Consider the following 15,020-nt stretch of genomic DNA (forward strand, 5'->3'; position numbering starts at 1 on the left):
GCAAACGATGACTTTCCACAACATTTGTCTTTTGATTAAATAAGAAAAGCAATGTGTGTAGCAAATGTTCTTTTTCAGGTACAAACGTCAACATAATTACTGAACGATACAACACAGACGCTAGTGTTTGGAGGACTCAACTTGTGTGTGTTGGTAGGTTAATGTCAGACGAACAAATTGACGTATGTTTCAAATTCATACGCTGCGTACTATTCGATAGCGCCATCTCTTAGTAAAACCGGAAAAGACTTATGCATATACCTGGTACAGTCCAGGGCAGTTCCAAAGAAAATATATTTCTTAAAACATTCAATTGTTTTATTTACCTAAAACTTTTTCACCTCCTCGCCCTGCATAACATGCTCCTTGCGACAGAGTTCTTATCGGATTCACCTGACATTTTCAGAGAATGTTTGAATATGTACAATAATTAAAGGTAGTTCTGAATTATATTAACAATTGAACATTACCTTCATATTTTTACTCCTGATATAATACGAAACTAGATTTTTGCCTATTGAATGAAAAACTGAAAAATATATCTCCAAGAGTTTATACCTGAGTGCAAAACCTGGTGTTCATTTTAAGTATACGAGTACTTTTGCCAAGTCTTCCAAATTATATATAAAATATGAAAACTGCCGCCAGGAGCAGTTTCCATGCAATGTATAAAAGTGAAAAAAAATTCAAAAAATTTGCAACCACTTAACTAATCAACTCCAAATTTCATTTGGTGCTATATAGTATTAATAAATATGTGCTTGTGTTTCAAATTTGGTTTTGATGAGTGGTAAATTGGAGAAGGGTTAACTCGCTGTTTTCGTTTGTCCACATGAAGAGACAAAACAGGTGAAGGATAAAAGATAAAGACGGAAGGAAAGAGAAAGCAAAAATGAGTCACAGCCCACCTCGAATCCGACAGGGAGTCATTATATGTTTATTCTTATGTGAAGACAGGATTAGGGAAGTTTCAGTGCAATGGCAGGCTTTCTTGCCTACTATCAGCCACAATAAAGTTGTAGAGTTTTCATTATGATGGAAGTTAAGAACGCTGACCATTACACCAGCGGTGCTCACACCCGAACTACCATCAGGTATGCTGTTAAATGTAAATGGCCATTTTCTCGTTAAATAAGGGCACAAACCCTCGGACATATAATTCTTTGTCTGTGACGTAAGCTTGAACGAAATTGATGGCCCTTTAGCTGTGGTCTCCTCTTGTGAGGTATTCAGTAGAACTTGTGTGAAGGACGGGTTACTTACAACATAAGTACTAATGCTGCTTTACCTTCTGTCCACTTGTAAGGTAGACGATGCCTTTCTCGTTTGGCTGAAGGAAACCTGTCACATCCAGAGCACCTCCAGGCTGAATGAGAAGCGGCTGAGGCTCGGCAAGGTCTTCGTTGATATCCACTTGGCAGCCTGACAACAAAATACAAATAGACGGTTCAGTTCGACAGTAATGAATGGATTTCCAATAGAACGGTCGTTAGGTTTCAAAATTTACAATGAAAACAAATATGTATATTTAATATTTTATGAATAGTGCGTATTCTACGTATTACTTGGAAAGCCAGGAGTTTAACATCTCTATCTTAAATGGACTAGATATTCAGTACTGGCTATCAACAATTTGTTACGTCTCATTTTACAATACCTGGGGCATGTGATTCGCCGTACTCTACCTCAATCACCACTCATCTTCATTTCGGGCAGTCGCCCAGGCGGCAGATTCCCGATCTGTTGTTAACCTAGTATTTTCTTAAATAATTTTAAAGCATTTGAAAATTTATTGAAAATTTCCCGTGGTAAATTACGCCAATCCCTAACTCCTCTTCCTATAAACGAATATTTTCCCAAATCTGTCCTCTTGAATTCCAACTTTATCTTCATTTGGGCTAAATGGATCTTCCTTACGGAATTCTACACTTTGTACAGAGCTCTAGGTTAAGTTGTGTACACGTTGTAAGATTCTATTAAATTGCATAGCCCTTAACGTTACCCTAGAAACGCGACAGGGAGTCACCATACGTTTTTTCTTATGTGAAGACAGGATTAGGGAAGTTTCAGTGTAATGGCAGGCCCTCTTGCCTACTATCAGCAACAATAAAGTTGTAGAGGTTTCATTATGATGGTAGGCCCACTTGCCTACTGCCAGTGAGAATCGAGTTGGGCATTTTTCATTATAATGGCAGACACTCATTCACCACCTGTCTTTTTACATCCTCAGAAAGACTGTCTTTATGGTTTTGCCCAATAGAAGTCAACAAGGACGTCAGTAGGAAGGTCGCGATTAAAAGCAATGCTATCATATGAAATACTCGTTCAAATGGAAAACCGCAGATTTTCTCACTTTTAACGAACAGTACTACACTGGCGATCTATCAGTACAAAGATCCAGAGCTCGAATGACCAGGCCGCGGACAGCCGTGAACACTTCTCCGCCATTATTCCGTTAAGTGTGCACACTGCTTATTCAAATCATTGCCTCAGAGTAGGTATCGAATAGCTGGAATACTATTATTAACCAGTAAGTTACGTGCCAGTAGTTATCAGCAAATTTATGAACAGCAGGAATAGCATGCTGAAGAAGAGACTTATCTAACTCTCCAGCAAATTCCCGCTAAAATTCAGGCAGGGTGTTATACCGGTAGCAGCTTAATTCCATCTATCGGAGATGAGTGGCAGCAGAAGATACAAAGAACATCACAACATACAATGGTCAATGTTATGTTATTGCTGATCAATTTTGTGAGCTTTCTGTACTGTGGGCGTTCACATTTAGTTTTCTTCCGGCTCTGTGATATTAGGGCGTCTAATGTAAAGTGAGTTCTCCTTCCTTTCATGACTCTTTCTTGTCTTATTCTTCAAGCGATCGTTCCTTTACGATTTTTCTCATTTTTATTATCATATTCGCAATTTTCTTTGTCGATATGGATCGATGACCACGCGTTTATACGCGTTAAGAAAATCATGACACAGTCCATCGCCAGTGAACGTTCACACGATTGTACAGTATTCGCATGTCTGAATCGAGCTGGGCATTAATAATAATACTAATACTACTACTACTACTACTACTACTACTACTACTACTACTACTACTACTACTACTAATAATAATAATAATAATAATAAGTTACTTGCTGTAGTACTTTCCGATAGAATGAATAACATAAGTAATTAAAAATTAAATTTTAGGCGTCTTCATCTAAACTACAATTTCAACCAGGACGGATAAAATTATTTACAGCATAGACTGTAGTTCATTGTTCCCCGGCTTTACATACCGATTTTCATCAAATTCTGTTTACCCATTTTTTCGTGGCTCGGTGTTGATGTGAACTTAGCAAAGAAAAAATAAATCATAATTCATGAATAGCCAGTACATTAAAAATATATAAGACATAAATGATTGGAAATTTAATACTAAATATCTTAAGTTACGTAGTATGTATTTATCGATAGGACCACCAATAACATAAATATTTGAGAATTAATTTTTTTCTTTTTTCTTTTTTTTTTTTTGCTATTTGCTTTACATCGCACCGATACAGATAGGTCTTATGGCGACGATGGGACAGGAAAGGCCTAGGAATGGGAAGGAAGCCGCCGTGGCTTTAATGAAGGTACAGCCCTAATATTTGCCTGGTGTGAAAATGGGAAATCACAGACAACCATCTTCAGGGCTGCCGACAGTAGGGTTCGAACCCACTATCTCCTGGATGCGAACTCACAGCTGCGCGCTCCTAAGCGCACGGCGAATTAAATTTTAGGCCTTCTCCTAAACTACCATCTCGCTCAACGTGAATAAAATTATTTGTAGCCTAGTTTGTAGTGATTTATTCCCCGACTTTACATACCTGTTTTCATTAAATTCTCTTCAGCCGTTTTCTCGTGATGCGCGTACATACATACATACATACATACATACATACAGACAGACAGACAGACAGACAGACAGACAGACAGACAGACAGACAGACAGACAGACAGACAGACAGACAGACAGACAGACAGACAGACAGACAGACAGACAGACAGACAGACAGACATTACGGAAAATCGAAAAGTGCATTTCCTTGTTACTGTGGACACGACCGGTACAGAAATACCAATCTTTTTAAAATTCTGAGCAAAACTCTTGTTTTATATATATATATGTCGTGGTCATTCCTACTTTAAAAACGTCACTCAAACTTATTCGGCTACTAATATCATTGCACGCTATCTCTCCAATGACAGCCCGGAACATACCACTTAGCCAAGCAGCTCACCTCCTTTCTCCCAAGTCTTCCCAGCCCAAACTTCGCAACATTTTTGTAACGTTACTGTTTTGTCGGTAATCACCCAGAACAAATCGAGCTGCTTTTCTTTGGATATTTTCCAGTTCTCGAATAAAGTAATCATTATGAGGGTCCCGTACACTGGAACCATACTCTAGTTGTGGTCTTACCAGAGACGTATATGCCTTCTTCTTTACATCCTTACTACAACCCCTAAATACCCTCATAAGCATGTGCGAATATCTGTAACTTTTTTTTTTTTTTTGCTAGTTGCTTTACCTCGCACCGACACAGATAGGTCTTATGGCGACGATGGGATAGGAAAGGCCTAGAAATGGGAAGGAAGCGGCCGTGGCCTTAATCAAGGTACAGCGCCGGCATTTGCCTGGTGTTAAAATGGGAAACCATGGAAAACCATCTTTAGGGCTGCCGACAGTGGGGCTCGAACCCACTATCTCCCGATTACTGGATACTGGCCGCACTTAAGCGACTGCAGCTATCGAGCTCGGTCTGTAACTTTTATTTACAGTATCGTGTATGTGATGGCCCCAATGAAGATCTTTCCTTATACTAACACCTAGGTACTTACAGTGATCCTCATAAGGAACATTCACCCCATCAATGCAGTACTTAAAACTGAGAGGAATTTTCCTATTTGTGAAACTCACAATCCGACGTTTAACCATTGCCTACTGTCCATCTCACAACAATGTCGAGGTCTTTTTGCAGTTGCTCACAATCTTGTAACTTATTTATTACTCTATACAGTATAATGTCATCCACCAAAAGCCTTACCTCTGATTCTTGTTCATTACTCATATCATTTAAATATTTAAGAAAACATAAAGGTCCAATAATACTGCCTTGAGGAATTCCCCTCTTAATGCTTACAGGATCAGGTAATGCTTCATCTACGCTAATTCTCTGAGTTCTATTATCTAGCCATCCATTCAGTCACTCTTTTGTCTAGTCCAATTGCACTCATTTTTACCATTACATTTCCATGATTTTCCCTGTCAAATGCCTTGGATATTTCAATCGCGACGAAGTACATTTGACCTCCTGAATTTAGGATATCTGCTATATTACCGGAATCCTACAAGTTGATGGAACTAGTTTTGAAAAACTAGTTGTCCAAAGAAAGATAGATGGAAGGAGGACCAGAGATAGAACAGCAAATAGATGGTCGAACGAGATTAAATGATTCATCAGAATACTTCTACAGATATCTGTCAAACAAGCAAAAGTTCGATCTAAATGGTGAGGCATAGTCAGGTGATGCAACTGAGTCATAAGACAGCGATTCCTGAGCTATGAAGATAGCGAGTTAGAAGAGACCAAGTTTGTACGGTACCTAAACATAAAGAATGTAAGGAAAAATATTCTATAATCACCGGTCGTAATAAAGAGGATCAGGACACGTAAGATGAGGATAGAAGGCAACACCGAAACTCGTAATTGGTGAAACGCCAGGCACAATGCACTTTGGCTATCAAGTCCGCATGTGGATGTATCCCACGGACCCCTCCCCACCCCTCCCCGCCCGACACTGTATTTCTACTCGATATGTCTTTATGTCTGGCAAGGAAAAACGAGTCTGGGTATGTTTCAAGAAAGTAACACTAAACTTCCTTGGAAGTAGCAGAGACCCTAAATATAGAGAATTTTGGAACGAAATCATCAAAGCTTACAAATACACTGACTGACAGTGACAATGCAACACCAAGGAGGAGTGGTTCGAAAGGGATGAAAGTTGGGGAAAAAACAGAGACGGCACGGATGAATAATTGATGTTTATTTCAAACCGATATGCAGGTTACACAATGCGCACGGCATCGACTCAGTAGGATGTAGGACCACCGCGAGCGGCGATGCACGCAGAAACACGTCGAGATACAGAGTCAATAAGAGTGCGGATGGTGTCCTGAGGGATGGTTCTCCATTCTCTGTCAATCATTTGCCACAGTTGGTCGTCCGTACGAGGCTGGGGCAGAGTTTGCAAACGGCGTCCAATGAGATCCCACACGTGTTCGATTGGTGAGAGATCCGGAGAGTACGCTGGCCACGGAAGCATCTGTACACCTCGTAGAGCCTGTTGGGAGATGCGAGCAGTGTGTGGGCGGGCATTATCCTGCTGAAACAGAGCATTGGGCAGCCCCTGAAGGTACGGGAGTGCCACCGGCCGCAGCACATCAGCACATGCTGCACGTAGCGGTGGGCATTTAACGTGCCTTGAATACGCACTAGAGGTGACGTGGAATCATACGCAATAGCGCCCCAAACCATGATGCCGCGTTGTCTAGCGGTAGGGCGCTCCACAGTTACTGCCGGATTTGACTTTTCTCCACGCCGACGCCACACTCGTCTGCGGTGACTATCACTGACAGAACAGAAGCGTGACTCATCGGAGAACACGACGTTCCGCCATTCCCTCATCCAAGTCGCTCTAGCCCGCCACCATGCCAGGCGTGCACGTCTATGCTGTGGAGTCAATGGTAGTCTTCTGAGCGGACGCCGGGAGTGCAGGCCTCCTTCAACCAATCGACGGGAAATTGTTCTGGTCGATATTGGAACAGCCAGGGTGTCTTGCACATGCTGAAGAATGGCGGTTGACGTGGCGTGCGGGGCTGCCACCGCTTGGCGGCGGATGCGCCGATCCTCGCGTGCTGACGTCACTCGGGCTGCGCCTGGACCCCTCGCACGTGCCACATGTCCCTGCGCCAACCATCTTCGCCACAGGCGCTGCACCGTGGACACATCCCTATGGGTATCGGCTGCGATTTGACGAAGCGACCAACCTGCCCTTCTCAGCCCGATCACCATACCCCTCGTAAAGTCGTCTGTCTGCTGGTAATGCCTCCGTTGACGGCGGCCTGGCATTCTTAGCTATACACTTGTCCTGTGGCACACGACAACACGTTCTACAATGACTGTCGGCTGAGAAATCACGGTACGAAGTGGGCCATTCGCCAACGCCGTGTCCCATTTATCGTTCGCTACGTGCGCAGCACAGCGGCGCATTTCACATCATGAGCATACCTCAGTGACGTCAGTCTACCCTGCAATTGGCATAAAGTTCTGACCACTCCTTCTTGGTGTTGCATTTGCTCTGTCAGTCAGTGTATTTAGGTTGCAATATGTCCTTGAAAGTACGTTTCATGGACTCGCATCTAGACTTCTTTCCAGAGAGTTGTAGTTATGTATCGGATGAGCATGGAGAAAGATTTTATGAAGTCCTAGCTACAATGGAGAAACGGTATGTAGTAAAATGGATGCCCACAATGTTAGCCGATTATTGCTGGAGTATAATTCGCGACAAGAAGGACGTTCAATACAAAAGGAAGAAATAAGAAAAGAAACTTTGCGGTGGCAAATCTCTGTCCACTTTTTCCAATTTTTTAAACAATTCTGTTAAAAAGGGAAAACATTATGTGAGCACTTCATCTATCACCGTCTGTTACTTTTCTAATGTTTTCAGGCCCCCTTAATTGAATCTCTGTCAGTATGTCTATGGCCCTAAATTAAAGATATATATATAATATATGAAAATATTAAAATAAATTTAAAATCGGATTACTCTTAAACTATCCCTAATGTATGAAAACTAAAATCAGATTAGTATTCAGCGTTAAAATGTCTATAAGAATCACACATCTTTCCTCCAGAAATAGAACTTTTTTGTAGAACAGTGTAATCTACCGAGAGGAAGGTGGCGTATTTTATCACCTCCAAATATATCGCTGGACCGATCCGGGATCGAAACCGCAAACTCAGCCACTCTACTCGGCTATTATTATTATTATTATTATTATTATTATTATTATTATTATTATTATTATTATTACCAGCCACTGATCTCTCATTACTGACAATTCTATTCTTGGAAATTACAGTACTTAAAACATTTGTTTGCTCCGAACCCTGTTATCAGTGAACAGATCCCGCATATTGCACTAGTGTTTTAGAACACTCACGAACATGTGAGATATTGAGGGCATGCAGGCGATGTGATAACATTCTGCTTAATACTTTCTCATTATCAGCTCGACATTCCACTCCATTTATTGCGTAGCATTCACTAACAATCACATATCTTGTCATTTCCCCTCAATTCAAACGCTGCTTCCAACAGCTTCCGTATTTTGGTTAATTGATAGTACGCAATGACTAATTGTAATGCAGCATGAATTTCGTCTTCACTTTCATGTAGGCATCTCCGAAAACCGTGAAAGTAGTTAGTGAGGCGTAGAACAAACAAGATTGTTAGGATTGAGTACACAAAATTCGAAAGTATGTTTCGTTGAAATTTTTGGCTTTCTGTATATTTCTGTTTATTTCTTACATCACGGGAAAGTGGCTTAATAGAATTTCCCGAAACCCCTCTTTTTTCCCAATTTGCTTTACGTCGCACCGATACAGATAGGAGGTCTAATGGCGATGAAGGGATAGGAATATCCTAGGAGTGGGGAGGATGCAGCCGTGGCCTTAATTAAGGTACATCCCTAATATTTGTCTGGTGTGAAAATGGGAAGCCAAGGAAAAGCATCTTTAGGGCTGCCTAGAGTGGGGTTCAAAACCACTATCTCCCTGACGCAAGTTCACACCTGCGTGCCCCTAACCGCACAACCAGCTCGAACGGTTCTCGAAACCCAGTGTTTGAGTTTTGACATATGTAGGTTGCTCTCTCTGTTGGCTGAAATTAACCTGTAGTGTACTTACGATTGTCTGTTAGGTCATCAGCCCAGAGGCTGGTTGGATCCTCAAATAGCACCACCAAAGGTTATGCGGTTATAAGAAAACCCCAAAAACCAATGGCAGCGCCAAAATGAGGCGTACTAGGCAAGATGAGGAGTGAGGTAGTTTGCCATTGCTTTCCTCACTGGGTCAGAAAGTACTATTGCAGCACGACTGACCCTATGAGCAGCACCTTTCATAACACTCAGATGCACTAGTCATGCTCTGAACGTCATTACTCAGCACTACCCATACCCCAGCAACTTCCATATTGTCACAGCCATGGATGTTGACTGGCACTTAGGTGGAAGCTACACTTTACTCTGGCCTGTGCCAAGAGATGGATGCAAAAGTACTGTATCCATCAAGAAATGACAGCAGGCAGCTACTTACGATTATGTGCGTGAAGTCTGGACACTGGGGAAACGTGAAAGACAGAGATTGGAAGCAACGAAGATGTGGATGTGGAGATGAATAACCCGTTCAAATTGGGCACGTAAGAAAAGTAACAGACAGGTTCTCCAAGAAATAGATGGGGGGAAAAAAGAAGACTCGTTTGAGAGTGAGCCATGAGTTTCGAATCTCCCCCTCATTTTTCTTATCTGTTTGGTCAGCTCCACCTTCTGTAAACAGTACGAGCTACCTCTACTTGCTAACCTGTGGTTATTACACCTGCTAACTGATTTCTCGCCTACTACGCTATTTAGGCATTAAACTATAAACTACTGTTTTCCTCCTTTCCCCATAGATGGCTCTGGAGTAAAGGGACGATTTTTCCCTCTATTGAGTAATAGTTTGCCACAGGTTGGCCATCGTGTAGTAAATATCATTTGGCTCCATCCCTTCATAGCAGCAAGCCATGCCTCTCCTTAGTTACCAATAAGAGCCCTTCTATGGGTCTATGTAAACTGAGATAGTTGCTCCTGGAACTTGGTCTTGGAATCGTCGTTAGGGGCTAGAAGGACTTGATGTGACTGTTATGCGGGCTTGCCCGCCTGAGGCTAGCATAGAGAGCCACTGAGTCATGAAGGTAAGACTCCAAAGTCAACTCGAGAGTTTTAAAAGGGGATGATGGGAGAACTAATTTGTTCTTAGCGAGTGAATTCATAGGCGATGCTTCATTTTATTGAATGTAAGGTGGTGCGTGTGTGTACCCTCGAAACCCCTTCTGCAATTTGAGTTTTCAGTGACTAGTTTTCAAAATTGGTTGTCACCTTTCAGTAGTTAATTATCCTAGTCACTCTGTAGTATGGATTAGCCACTGCTTCACAGGCGTTCTGCCGCTTAGGTTTTAACCGGCCTTATTTCTAATAGGATAGCCTACTTATACTGGTATCCTAGCCTTTTGTAATTTACTGCCTATTAAACTAACCCTTTCCAGTTTAGATTTTCTATTCTTATCGCCGTTTAGCATGGGTTTGCGCCCCTGTAGTAAAGGATTTTGTGAGCCGTGAAAGTTAGAAAGGACCAGTGTGATTTACTGTAAAGTGCCAGTGCATTCTGGAACACTTCCGGTTCTTTTCTTATTCTCGAAGTTTGGCCGTGCGGAAACAGAAGCCCTGTGCTTCTTGTAGTTTCCTTTTCTTTTTGCTAGTTACCTCCCTTGTGAGTTTAAGTACCTTCTAAGGTTTTTCTATTATGTAAACTTCAATGGCCTTCGCGTTCGATTTGCATGTTTTATATTGTCCATAACTATCTGGTACTACATTTATTAGTAAAATGTTAGAGACGCGTCTCCCCGTATGAAGTAGAAGCCTAAAATGCTTCATCCTGTTAAGTGATATTAAATAAAAGCCTAAACGCTTTATCTTGTTAATTGGGATTGGTCCCTGCTGAGTTTTGAATACTGATAGCCCAAAGCTATTATTTATCTTATTATATTTTATTATATATTATTATCTCAGTGTTTTGAAAAACGAAAACAGAACAAAAACTTAAATTAATGTAAGGTGAAACTTTTAATACTTGTGCTTTCTGTGTCCAGACTCAGGCCCGCATCCTTTTTATCCTGCTACCCGATAATATCCGGAACAGAGAGATTGAAAGAAGGAATACAATAACCGTGAGTCACATTTTTAGACACGATGACTTCCTCAGTAACATTTTTGAAGGAAAAGTTGTTGACAAGAGGCGAATTGGACGACAAACAGAATCCTATTTCGAATTTTCGGCTACCGGAATTATCTGCGGATCTTATATAGAGCTCAAGCTGCAGCGACAAGGCTTAGCGTTTAGAGCATGAATGAATGAATGAATGAATCAATGAGTATTGATTAATATTATTTGATTAGTACATAGAAGCTTAGCAATATTAATGGGCCAAAATGACACATATCAAATTTCTCTGTTCATATTAACTGTATCGAAAAATTGAATAATAAGTTGATCAAAGTATAATTTCCCAGCTTTCAGTTTCAAGCAATTATACCGTACGAGAAAAAACAACGGAGATTTTCGCGATTTTTACATAGTTAACAATATCTCTACTGCTAAACCTATGGTTGTGAGTTGTTCTGAACCCCGTCAGCGACGCAGTTACTACTCATAAAACATTTTTCGTTCTCTGATAAACCCAACTTAAAGTGAGTTTATAAATGACTTGGAAATTATGGAGAGAGTGGTATTGAAAATTATTTGGAATTAACAGATTAATTCCATCCAGCCCGCCTGGTGGTCATGACTGTTAACACGTCAAGTCTATATGGTCTGACGCCATTGTTCGCCGGTTCGAGTCCCGTTGATCGAAGACAGAAATCACCATCAGAAAGTCGGTCGGCAGAGTAGGAGGGATAGTGGTATAAAATTTCTAATCGCTAGATAGCGTGCCAAAAGCCTGGATTCAATTCCAAACCTCCCCACAGTGTTCATACAGAGTGAGGGTATGAGGCGCTGTTGATGGCGATTCGTCCGTCGGATGGAGACATAAAGCCTTGGTGCTATTCGACAGGAGTAGGCTATGTGCCGGAACCGGGTTTCACCCTCTCCCCTCCTATCATTTATAACGTCATTCATTTCATATCATTAACTCCTCTGATTAGGTTGACGTCAGGATGGGCATCTGGTCGTAAAAAGTCGCTACGAAGATTCATCTCACTTCATACCTGACCCCGTAGAGAAACGGGTCAAGAAGTATGAAGATGGTCAACAAGTTGTATCTCGTAACCAAATGTCTGATTGTTGCGTTCCAAAGGGTAGATTGTTTCAATTCTAGCGCTGAATGATTGCATGGCCGGACGAGCCCGTATTGACTGACGAATGGGGGTGGGGGTTGGAGTAAAATATAACTCGCATGGTGTGAAAGACGGGACCGGGGTAGTTAAAGGTTAATAAACAACATTTAATTTATCGAACAATTTACCTCAGAAGATATGTAAGTCGGCATCTGAAGCCATACGATGATGGTGATGATGATGATGATGATGATGAAGATGATGATGAAGATGATGATTATGATGATTATCACGATAAGATTAGCTGTGGAAGTAATGCGGAAAGATTTGATTTCAATGTTGCAGCTAGTCATCCTCATTGTGTTCCCAAGACGGGGGCTTCGATCCCAGCTGAGGGTGTTAAGATACAACAAATCCGTGTCTTTGACTTCCACGCCTTTACTACATGGATTATATTGTTATGTATAATAACAACAAAGAAAGCACACACATAAACAGAAAATAATCATAAAATATATCCACACTTGTATTAATAGAAGTAGGCCGCTTACCTCGATGTTTGGTCTTTTGGAACAGCATTATGAAGCCTGAAAATCTTATAGAACTAAATATCACCTCTCAAAATCTAGCTGAATACTAATTCTCGGTACAATTTTATTAAAACATTTTCTAAATTTCAGAACTTTGATCATTGTCAGAATTAAAAGTTACTTTCAAATGGAATATGACTTTATTTATTTATTTATTTATTTATTTATTTATTTATTTATTTATTTATTTATTTATTTATTTATTTATTTATTTATTTATTTATTTATTTATTTATTTATTTATTTATTAATCCGTTTACACTCCAGGGTTGGCTTTTCCCTCGGACAAAGCGAGGGCTCCCAGCTCCACCACCTCAAGGGCAGTGTCCTGTAGCATGAGACATTTGGTCGGGGTGGAGGACCAGTACCTCGCCCAGGTGGGCTTCACCTGCAATGCTGAAAAGGGACCTTGTGGGGGATAGGAAGATCGAAGGGATAGGCACGATAAGACCGAGCTCGATAGCTGCAGTCACTTAAGTGCGGCCAGTATCCAGTAATCGGGAGATAGTGGGTTCGAGCCCCACTGTCGGCAGCCCTGAAGATGGTTTTCCGTGGTTTCCCATTTTCACACCAGGCAAATGCTGGGGCTGTACCTTATTTAAGGTCACGGCCGCTTCGTTCCAATTCCTAGGCCTTTCCTCTTCCATCGTCGCCATAAGACTTACCTGTGTCGGTGCGACGTAAAGCAAATAGTAGGCAAGGAAAAGGGAAGGAAGCGGTCGTGACCTTAAGTTAGGTACCATTCCAGCATTTGCCTGGAGGAGAAGTGGGGAACCACTTGGAGGATGGCTGAGGTGGGAACCGAAGCCCCCTCTACCCAGTTGACCTCGCAAGGCTGAATGGACCCCGTTCCAGCCCTCGTACCACTTTTCAAATTTCGTGGCAGAGCCGGGAATCAAACCCCCGGCCTCGGAAGGTGGCAGCTAATCACACTAAGCACTACACCAGAGAGGCGGACTGGAATATACCTACAGAAAATATTTTACAATGTTCTACTCCTTACTTTTACGCTACCTGTGAGCGCCATGTAACTGTATACGACAATATGAACCCAAACTTTGAAATACTGTTTAGTTTCAAATTTTACTCATGTGACTTGCATGCTCCTTATCAACAAAATACTCTTGTTTGTAACAAATGATAAGTCATACTTCAAATGGTACAATTCAGAAAATTAGTTCATATTCTGAAAACATTCCTTCATTGATAAATGTACATTACACTTGCTAAAAATGGTTGATGATGATGATGATGATGATGATGATGATGATGCTTGTTGTTTAAAGGGGACTAACATCGAAGATCATCGGCCCCTGCTAAAAAAGAAAACTATATTCAAAGATATTTAAAATTCGACTCCCAGGGTCATTATTTTAATGAAAATATAGAATTAGTATCCCGTAGACAACATTTCTTCCATTCAAAAGAGACTGATATAAAGGAGGCACTTACCAGCACTTTGCAGACGGAAGCCGTGCGCCAAACTGATAGTTGTTACCAGCAGGAAGAACAGCACTGGAGCCATGGTGGTGGTAGTGGTGGTGATGATGGAACGTACGGCGCCAATATATACTGTATAGCCGTGGGCACGTGGCTTCGAGTGTTGTGCAGATAACGATGTTCCTCAATCACCGGCCGTAATCAGTGTACGCCCTAAATAACAAACTTGAAGAGGCATGTCTTAATGAACTGTACGTGTTCACGTGATCGATTATTGTCTTAGAATAAAAGTCATTAACTCGTCAAAGGCGACGAATTACGTTACTTTATAAGTCAATAGTTTGAATAAGATTATAATAGTAAAGGACCTCACTGTTAGCCTTGAGGTATGCTCCAGACTTCAATAAATGGTGAAACAAGACCTACCATTGCATCAAAATGCACATTTATTATATATATATAGCTTACATACAGTACATTTTGCACATAGGCCCCATAACAGCCAAAAGCATCAGTTTAAACCCTATTCCAAGGCATGTGCCTTTACAACAAAGAGATCAGGGGTATGTGTGGATATCCACGGACTGCACCGATTTCATTCCTCACCCTCTTCCAGTGAGCAAGTTAGTTGTGCATTTCAGGTTACGTAGCATATTTAGTTCACTGCCATCTGGCCTACCAGCAAAATGTTACTGCACAAATGAGGAAATAATTGACCAGCTATGATGTTATCGAGAATTCTGAGAGAAATCAGCCAGGTGTTCATCCTGTGGAGAATTGCTGATAATATCGTGTCCACT

The 15,020-nt window shown here is 41.3% G+C and overlaps 1 protein-coding gene across 1 annotated transcript in view; it reads right to left on the reverse strand.

Moving 5' to 3' along the window:
* The window catches only part of LOC136878876 (uncharacterized), a 187,992-nt gene that overhangs the window by 21,887 nt on the left and 151,085 nt on the right, over window positions 1-15,020 (reverse strand). Inside the window, exons 2-3 of the mRNA XM_067152439.2 lie at window positions 14,233-14,445; window positions 1,289-1,422 (exon numbers count right to left, since the gene is read on the reverse strand). Coding sequence (XP_067008540.2) covers window positions 1,289-1,422; window positions 14,233-14,305 — 207 coding nt within the window. The 5' untranslated portion in view covers window positions 14,306-14,445. The remainder of the gene's footprint in view (window positions 1-1,288; window positions 1,423-14,232; window positions 14,446-15,020) is intronic.

This window comes from Anabrus simplex, chromosome 8 (assembly GCF_040414725.1).
Source record: "Anabrus simplex isolate iqAnaSimp1 chromosome 8, ASM4041472v1, whole genome shotgun sequence".
In the NCBI taxonomy this organism is placed as follows: domain Eukaryota; kingdom Metazoa; phylum Arthropoda; class Insecta; order Orthoptera; family Tettigoniidae; genus Anabrus; species Anabrus simplex.